This window comes from Varroa destructor, unplaced genomic scaffold (assembly GCF_002443255.2).
Source record: "Varroa destructor unplaced genomic scaffold, Vdes_3.0 BEIS01000004.1, whole genome shotgun sequence".
Lineage (NCBI taxonomy): Eukaryota > Metazoa > Arthropoda > Arachnida > Mesostigmata > Varroidae > Varroa > Varroa destructor.
The window spans coordinates 19,072,902-19,081,741 of NW_019211457.1; the positions used below are offsets into that span (position 1 = coordinate 19,072,902).

The following is an 8,840-nucleotide window of genomic DNA, read 5'->3' on the forward strand; positions in this document are numbered from 1 at the left end:
TACAATGTATGCTTTTACTTATTTTAGAGCTGCACAAAAGACGAGTGTACTTGAAGCCTAATCATGAGACACACATATGTGCTAGTTGTAAATTTTAAAGCAAACTATATATAACTGGAGGAAATGATAGCAAACTTTTGACCACTATCTGTTGTTAACATAAAGGCTGCAGTAACTTTGTCAGTACGGGGCAATTTACAAGTAAATCCATGAACTGCGTTGTGAACCTTATCTAGCTCCATTTTATCTTAAATACATCTTAAATAAAAATAGGATCAGGTAATTCAATGACTCTGCGCGAGTGCTCACAGGATTGAGATACCCAATATGCTTTTCTTATTGTAAGACATAGTTCACTCTAAATAAGCGTACATCTGACTGCCTGCAGAATTCCATATTTCAGAGACTATCTTATGAATGTATAAATCCAGTGTTTGTTTTAACCTCTATTACGAAATAGAAGCTTGTCGGCTGTATCTGTAGGTGACATGCGATGAATTCGGCTTGCCTTACAAACTTCACGATAAGGTGGGAAAGTATGCTTGAAAGGACACCCTTAGGTGATATCAATCGACCAACGAATATTTAGCAAGTATGCTTCATACATGACCAAACGAATGTCTCTGCCCCTTTATGACATGCCCTTTTTTACGTAGTGTTAGAAAACGGCTATTCTAAACTTAATGCGAGTAACAGCAGTGCCGCGAAGATTTCAATAACCGGTCTTAATTCCTTGAAGCACTAATGAATACACTAACACTGACTTAAAGAAAAATCTGGATACACAGGCTCCACAGTTTTCAAGAAATCTCGTTGCCATTTTAAGCTCGCCGCGGCGGCATTCGTTAAGTCGTTTTGGGCAGATCGGCGACTGCAATCACTATAAACGAATGTGTCAAACACGAACACTCAGGTAGAACCTAATGCCAAACAACAGTAATTTCCTATACCAAATACAGAACATATATTGATACTACACCTGAAACCGATCCTTCCATGAGTGACAAATTTCATAACATGTCAATTTTGATGCATTGGTTCAAGGATATTTTATACATATCTAGGTTTGTATCCATAGGCTTGGAACCTAATAATAATATTGAGTGTTAACGATAACAATCATATACGCGAGACATTTGGAAGAAAACACAGAAACTACAATCGAATAACTAAATTAACTATAGAAATCGTTATGTTCAGGAGACAACTTGTGATAAAGTGAACAAAAGTACAAGTCAACCTTAAAATCACAAGTTCTTTCTTTTTGAAATTTTTATTTAAAAAAATCGTCCCTCGTGAGAGAGGGTGCATCGAAAACAACAAAAGGTTCACTTGGAATACAGGAAGTGGAGATTTCACAGAACGAAGATCACCAATTTTTTCCATTCTCCTTAGACTATTAACATTTCGTGCGCCTCTGGAAGACCCGCTAGCCTCACGCGTGACATTTGACTTGACCAAATTTACACCACATAGAAATACGTATCGGAGAGCATGTTATCCCACCAGTACTCTAAATGCGAATCAGATTAATACGTACAGACAGCCATTAACATCATCCTGGCTAGCTAGCGTAGGCCGTTCGCTGAAGTCGTGTCCCTTCTATAATAGAAGATCAAATAGTTCTTCGTCAAAAGTGACTACTCTAATGCTTTTGCAAATATTCTATTAGCGAAATGTTTTTAGTCAATCCTCAAATATCTTGTAATGGCAAACTTACCATTGTCCGCCATATTCGTGGCGCCGTCACTCGATTAATCCAGCTGCAGCGCTCACACTCCTAGAAGCGGCAGCAGCCGGCTCTAGATCACAAGAAAACCAACTGCAGTTCGCACTGATGTCGAAATATGTCCCTCAAGCCCGTTCAAGATTTTACAGTACCCTACACGTAACGCTTTTTATCCTACAACAACTTTTACTGCCTTAACGCAACTCTGTTGTAATTCAAGCTCGACCACAATTCTGTTCAGGTAAAGTGAGTGTGTCAATCACACTTGGAACGGTTGAGCAGTTACAGTATACATGCACAAATCTGTAGTCACTTCTACACTGACAGGTCTCTCGTGTGCTTACGTTCTTCCCGGAATCGTTTTTGTCTGTTCTTATTCCTTTTTTCTTTCAGTTCAATTGTCCTGATAGCAAAGACACAGAGCGCTTGTCTTCTTTAACCTGGACAAACAAACACCCAGGTAGAAGGGTATAAGGTATACACGCTCCACGGGCAAACGAATGGACGGGCAGAAAGTGTTCAGATTCGATGGCAATCCCCCAAAAATTGTGGTAGTAGTTGCACGTCCTCCTCCTTCTCCACTCAATTCCGATTTCTTTGCAAGTCCACTCGACTTAGTCCTTCCACTTCTTCAGTCTTAAAAAGCTACACGTATAGAGTACATACAGATAGTCACTCACTAGAGAGTCACTCATCTACCGCTGCGACGAGTTGCGGCAATAGCGCGATATTGCATTGCAGTTCTCAGTTTGTCGTCTAATTAGTTGGTTAGGCAGGGTGGCCACGTTCGGTGCTCCGAGGCGGTGCAAGCGGCGGTAGCAGTCGCAGCCGAGTTAGTTTTTCCTAGTTGTTAGTTGTTGTTGTTGTTGTGGTGGTCTGTGTTTGTGCGCCTATAGTCCGGTTTTGTCGGCAGCCGAAGCTTCGGCGGCTGATGACAGTGATTTTGATTCTAGATTGTCCGCTGCTGGAGCAGTGAACACCTTCCTAAGCAGCGACAGCAGCAAGAGCAGTAAATGTTCGTTTTGTGGGGTCACGTACGACAGGCTACATGGAAAACAACGTAAACAATTACTGTTCCGGCTATGTCAGGGTACTCTTAGACTATCGCAGGGCAACCATTAATGAAACTGCGCCAAACTATTAGAGAAAGCAATACTGGAATAGTCCGCAGATATACGCAGGTCGGGATTAATACAAACACAACTGCAACGAAGTTCTGCTAAACCGAGTTGATGATGCTGTGCCGCTGAGGCGGCCGCTGACACGCGTTATCAGAGGCTATTCTCAGTATTCGTAGAACTTTAAATGCCGTCAATTAAAGTGATAAAGAGATGTTAGCTGAAATGTTTGGAAATATTGAAGCAGCTTGCAGAAGTAAAGACTTTGATGTCGAAGCGTTCGTTTATTCTTGCTTTAAATCGTAGGATAAGCAGTACACACAGAAATATGGATAAAGGAAAACGAATATCGGCACGTTTGTGTTTTATTAATGATATCGGATACTTACTTAGACAACGCACCCTGTGACTGTTACCATTTTATATTATACTATGCTAACAGGAAATGCTTCTGATATCGGTAGGCTCCAGAAAAATTGTTCGCAGACGATTCGAATTTCAATCTATGTGCCCGCGACGTTTCATAGGTGCTTTCAGATGTTAAAGGCGGGCCGGACGGGGACTCGTTCGGAAATTAATGCAGTTTCGCTCAGAGAATAGCGGCCACGGATCGAAACCTTCAAGCTGGTGTGACAGCTCCTGTATTGAGCACTGTGGAGAGACTTCGTTTGTTTTCTTGTGCGTGCTGTGTGTTCGGCCAGCGGCTCGCGTGTGCATATGAGTGTGTACTTCATTGAGTACAGTTGTTTATTAATGCCCTTCGCTGCTTGTCTGTTTAAAGGCTGGACTGTGCTGCTTTGGTGAATGGTGGGAGAGTTAGATTACGACTGCAGCTCCGCCAGGTAGTCGACGATCGACATCAGAATGAACAGCATGGAGGCCAGACGGGCGGAGCTAGAAAAGAAACGGCAGAAGCTGGAACAGCTCCGTAATGAACGTCTCAAAGCCAAAGAAGAAAAAGAACGCCAGCAAAGGCTACAGGCTGCTGCTGCGGGGGTAGGTTCACCTTTGTGTTCGGTCGCCTCCCTCTGTTTTGAGTGAACGAAGGCCAGTGATTGTGGGCGCTGTCTCTAATGCGATCAATAATTTTCTGACGCGATAGATCATGTTTGGGTAGGCAATCAACTCGTAAGTATCTACTAATACAGGTTACTACGAGATTTGAGCTTACAAACAGCACTGCATCAATTAATTAGACGGGATTAAATGACAATTGATAAAGCGCGCCCCTTATTAGCATTTGACTGGAACGCATAATGACAAACCAAATTCATATGCATTACACTGAATTAACTGAAACTCATATAGCTATAAAAACGCTTCACTATCATCTAATTTGTAAAAGTTGCTTTCCCACATAGTTCAACCTAAAAATGCCTATACGTTATTATATTACTATTAGGTTCTATCTTAAGTGATAACAGCTGTTCAGTAGATACTAGTGTGCTTAATCGATTCAAATTTACTTTTTTGTACTTTACTCCCTAATAAATACATTCGTTTAACATTCAGCAATAAACGCTGACCAGGATCCATATATGTACCAAAAAAAAGTCGTTGCTTCATTCATATTAGCAGACCCAGTTTATTTATAGCTTGCTATTTTTTAACTTCAGATGCTGAAGTGGTGATTTAATCGCAAACAGGCCAAGTCACACTTCGGTACCAGTTTTATTCGTTTACAATGAATTTGATATTATGTATTTATCCGTTACAGAAAAATTTTATTCAATGCATGCAGTGCTATGTTACTATTAACCTAGATTGCAACACTCGGTACCTCACACCATGTAGTGACCAATATCTCTCGAATTAATGAGCTTTGTTCCGAGGCTCGTGTACTAATTTGCGCTAATTTGGAAATCCGTTTTAGACTGGCGAGGCGTCCATTGCTGCGCGATCTGATGTGGACGACATCCTTGACTCACTGGGCATTAGTCTATTATCGGGAAAAGGTAATGGTAAAAAAACACGATGTGAAGGCACCATGTAACCTCAAAGATGCATGTTACAAACCGTATAGACCACACAAACGGTTATGTATTGTCTGCTGTCGAAGCTTTTTGTGCTTCGTTGTTAAATAAATTAGTCGTTATTCTTAGGGTAGTCGATTATTAAAAATATTGTCCTTTTTATGATGAAGGATAGACGTAAATCATTTTCAAATAATTTCTTTCATTTCAATAAAATCAATTTTCGTTGTTAAGCTTTGCATTAGTAAGTTTAGCAATCCATTGAAGTGTAACCATGTAGTATGAATATGCTTCATTCTCGTTTCAGATTCGCCTCTAGGATCTAGTGGAGTGGCGGGATCGGGGCACTCGGTGGGAGTTGGTGGAGATACTCCGGATGTCCACTCGATTGCCTCATCCGTTCAAGCAACGCCCACCAGAAAAGCGAGGTAGGCAATCAGATTGTGGTGCTTCAACAAGGATTCAACATGACCTTACGTATATTTACTTTTCTTCGTTTAGAGAAAATATCAATGCGTTTAATTTAGCTATTCTTATACATATTTAGATTTCGCGTAGCACATGTGTGAGCAATAGAAGACTGAGGTATTAGTATAGCATGAAACAAACATGGTAGACGTTTTAATTAAATACATCACTTTTGGCATTGACGAGGCTTCAGACAAAACGTACTTTGCGAATTACTTTGTATTTAAAAAGTAGTTTATTCTCTATCGGGCTAAGAAAAATGTTTTAAATACCTATTTTTTGTGTTTTCAGGAAAAATGTAGCTCTTCAGGTGGTTACGGTAAACCAGAGCAATATCCCTCCTAAGGAGTGCGTTATGTACTCAAAAACAACACAGACTTTACCAGGAAACGATAGAGAAGGTGCGTTCAATAAATCGTGGCAATCGGCACTTCTGAATATGAAACTCTTTATTTCAAAAAACAATTAACAATAGGTGGCATACCCGCTAACTTGTGGATATTTTAATGCTTTTTCTTCGCAATCAGAAGCTTATATGGGTAACTATAAATGGAAATTTATAATGAAATTATTAATTTAAGAATAAAGAATGGGTAAATATAACCTATTTCAATATAAAGCTTTAGGAGGTTGTACATTCTTTCTAATCACAACATTTTGATTTAGCGATTACTGTTGATTGTTTACAGTTCAGTGAATATTTAAATAACGCTTAAATGTACTAGGACAGCTAAATAATCGGCTACGTTGTATCTTCCTGTACAACGACACCTAAACTGATCCGGACATATCATTGCTCTCTAATGTACTGTCGTTTTATTGTCTTATTAGCAACTCGCAAACAGATTAACAAATAATTCTTATTCAAAAATTTTTCTGTCATAATAATTTGTTATTCACCCAATCCACCCATGATGAGTTAATGCAGTAACGCGTTCTGTACATGTCGTTCTCAGTCAACTGCCCATTTAGTGTAATTCTTTCTTTGTAAATGAGTTTTCTTGCCTTTGCAGGAGGTTATGGCGGCAAGGGTCGAAAAGGTTGGTGATGTGGCACCATTTTTTAATATGAGTTTGGTTCTCTGACATAGATTTTAAATCACTCCAAAATGTATGGTGCATGGTGAGAATAGACTATAAGTAACTACAGCAGTGTCAACTACAGCCGACCTTAAGATGTACACCAAATTGTCGTTTCTGTGTGTGTGATTCCTCATTATCGACTTAACGACATATCTTTCACAATACATCTTCTCTCAAGTGTTTTAGTGTTACAGAGACCTTTTTCTAGTTCTCTTTTTCGGCACGTTTATATATGGATGTACTAAATTGTTGTTCTTGCCAAGAGTCTTTGAGCTCAAATAAGATATTCGATGTTCCGCAAGCTCTGCTTAATGGTAAAGTTATCTTTATTAGTGTTCAGCACGCAGCACACCTATAAGCCAGACGATCGCATTGGCTATGGTCTTTATCAAACTTAGTAGCCAATAAAATTGTTGGCGGTGGTACATTAAAGTGGATTATGTTTTTTCATCATACGATAAATTATTTTGGTTCTATGTACAACAGCAATGTTTGCTTGTGGGACGCAATAACAGTTTTTTTTTCTGTTTTTTTTTTTTATGAAAATGAGCCCTTGAAAATTCTTAGCTAAGTTTTTTAACTGCTTTTTAGATACTGTTTCAAAGGCTTTGTCCCATATATATAGACAACACAATTATTATACGCGTATTACCAATGAGACGATTGCTTTGTTTTCTTTGAACCCCTTTTTTGTAAAATTGTTAATTCTCATTTAATGCGTAACATTTTTCAACAGCTGGGACTATCACTAAAACCTATGTATGTCACCTTGCTTACTCCGTTTCCACAAATGTCGGAAGGTATTTAGTTTTAACATGTGTTAATATCTGAATGATACTTCTGAACTTTCAGCCACTCAACCCGTGGACTACTATGGTAAGCATTTCATGTTGTTCGAATGAGCCTTACGAAAATGTTCTGGTGTTGTCAATTGTTATTTATTTCAAGAAACTATCGCTGCATTGGAGTAGTCTTCATAACCTACTTATTAGGTGTACCACGCCTAATTGTAACGATCCAGTAACCCTAAACTCAACAAAGTCATGTGCAATGGTCAGTGTTCTCTAACGCCTTTAGATGCTTGAATCAATCAACATTATATATTATAAAAGCAGAACATTCGAACTATTCGATGTCAAACTATGTGAGAATTTAGTTATCCACATCACTGTTTGATGAAAAAATTCAAAATATTTTTTAACCTTTATTGATAATAAAAGAAAAAATTTCGCTTTATCGTAAGCATAACTTCATTGCGAACTCATTTTGCATATTGATTTTGAATTGGCTAAACACAATATACGTAAAGCAAATTTTCAATGTTCACTACCAATATTGTTCAAGTGTACCAATTTATATCCCATTTATGAGCAGCATTGTTATTTGTAGACCGTTTATGTTTTTTTTTTATCTACTAACGAATAATGTGTGTGGCGGTTCCATGTGTTCGCCTCCTTGGCTTCGTTTGTTCGCTGATACAGTACTGACGCACTGGGACGAAGGTATGTATCATAAGTTGGATGAGCAACTTCATACATTCAGGGTACATGTCTTACTAATAGATAAAAGCACTCATCTAGATAGTTACTAAAGCAACGTTCTATTTTAATGAGTAAGAATGCAGAACACATATATTTAAATCAGAACCGATTTAACAGATGTAGTAGCAAGATGAAATCATAGAGATTTCATTTACTTTTACGACCTATATTTTTAATTCAGTTTACAACGTTCGTATAAGCTTTGGGTGCTTCTTATATATAAAAAGGCTTAGAAATATATATATATATATATATATATATATATATATATATATATATATATATTTACCGTGATTCTATAGCTACTTCATCTGTCAAATCAGAAATCCAGTGGTGGTTGGTTTTTATTATTAACCAACTTCTTCTGCCTTATCTTCACATGTTTATTCACCTTTTTCTATAGGCAGCTAAGGTGTGATTGAACTAATTATACTGTTACCGTTTACTCTCAACCCCCCACTGTCTTAGCTTTATAAAATGCTGCTTATTCTATACATATGTCTAACGACAATTGATCCTTAATTTTTATCAATTTGTCCAATTCTGCACTCCCCTACGCGATATATTACAAAAAAGTATATAGAAGCCTTCGACTCAATGCTTGGTGTTGGAAAGTCTTCGTTCTTATTAAGTAAAGAAAAGGAGGATCACATCATCCCTGAAAATGGTTGCGGCGACTGTAACTGTCCTACGTTTCTTGTCATTGCTATAACTTTTTCTGCTACTACTGCTGCTGCTGCCACTTCTACTTTCATGGTTATAACAGCCTGTCCTTGTTACTATCACAATGCGTTTTCCTAGTGACTTTCTGAAGATTGCGCTTAACTGCAACTATTTACGGTTGACAACTAATATTTACATACTGATCTCTGAGTCAACGTTTCCTTGGTAAAAATGTAAATATACCATAATACTTACATAAAATGTAT

General features: G+C 38.1%; 2 protein-coding genes across 6 annotated transcripts in view; one reads left to right on the plus strand and one right to left on the minus strand.

Annotated features, from left to right (window-relative positions):
• The window catches only part of LOC111250003 (dynein, cytoplasmic 1, intermediate chain 2a-like), a 24,464-nt gene that overhangs the window by 9,895 nt on the left and 5,729 nt on the right, over positions 1-8,840 (minus strand). The window lies entirely within an intron of this gene.
• Positions 2,311-7,976, plus strand: LOC111250010 (cytoplasmic dynein 1 intermediate chain-like). Of its 3 annotated transcripts, XM_022804583.2 has the most exons (8): positions 2,311-2,561; positions 3,629-3,843; positions 4,721-4,802; positions 5,128-5,248; positions 5,580-5,689; positions 6,302-6,328; positions 7,223-7,246; positions 7,852-7,976. In XM_022804583.2, exons 2-8 carry the CDS (start codon positions 3,712-3,714, stop codon positions 7,959-7,961), a joined length of 606 nt encoding a protein of 201 aa, XP_022660318.1. In that variant the 5' UTR covers positions 2,311-2,561; positions 3,629-3,711; the 3' UTR covers positions 7,962-7,976. The 3 variants fall into 3 exon arrangements, 1 of the variants encoding a protein (XP_022660318.1); XR_002673158.2 differs by lacking the exon at positions 2,311-2,561 and having other exon boundaries at positions 3,392-3,843; positions 7,223-7,423; positions 7,852-7,879; XR_015326667.1 differs by lacking the exons at positions 2,311-2,561; positions 7,223-7,246 and adding an exon at positions 7,319-7,423 and having other exon boundaries at positions 3,393-3,843; positions 7,852-7,964.

Excerpts from the sequence above, each read along its gene's own strand:
- LOC111250010 (XM_022804583.2), top strand. The coding sequence starts at position 3,712 with ATGAACAGCATGGAGGCCAGACGGGCGGAGCTAGAAAAGAAACGGCAG. Across the intron at positions 4,803-5,127 it reads TAGTCTATTATCGGGAAAAG|ATTCGCCTCTAGGATCTAGT; the intron begins GTAATGGTAAAA and ends TTCTCGTTTCAG. Across the intron at positions 5,690-6,301 it reads ACCAGGAAACGATAGAGAAG|GAGGTTATGGCGGCAAGGGT; the intron begins GTGCGTTCAATA and ends TTGCCTTTGCAG.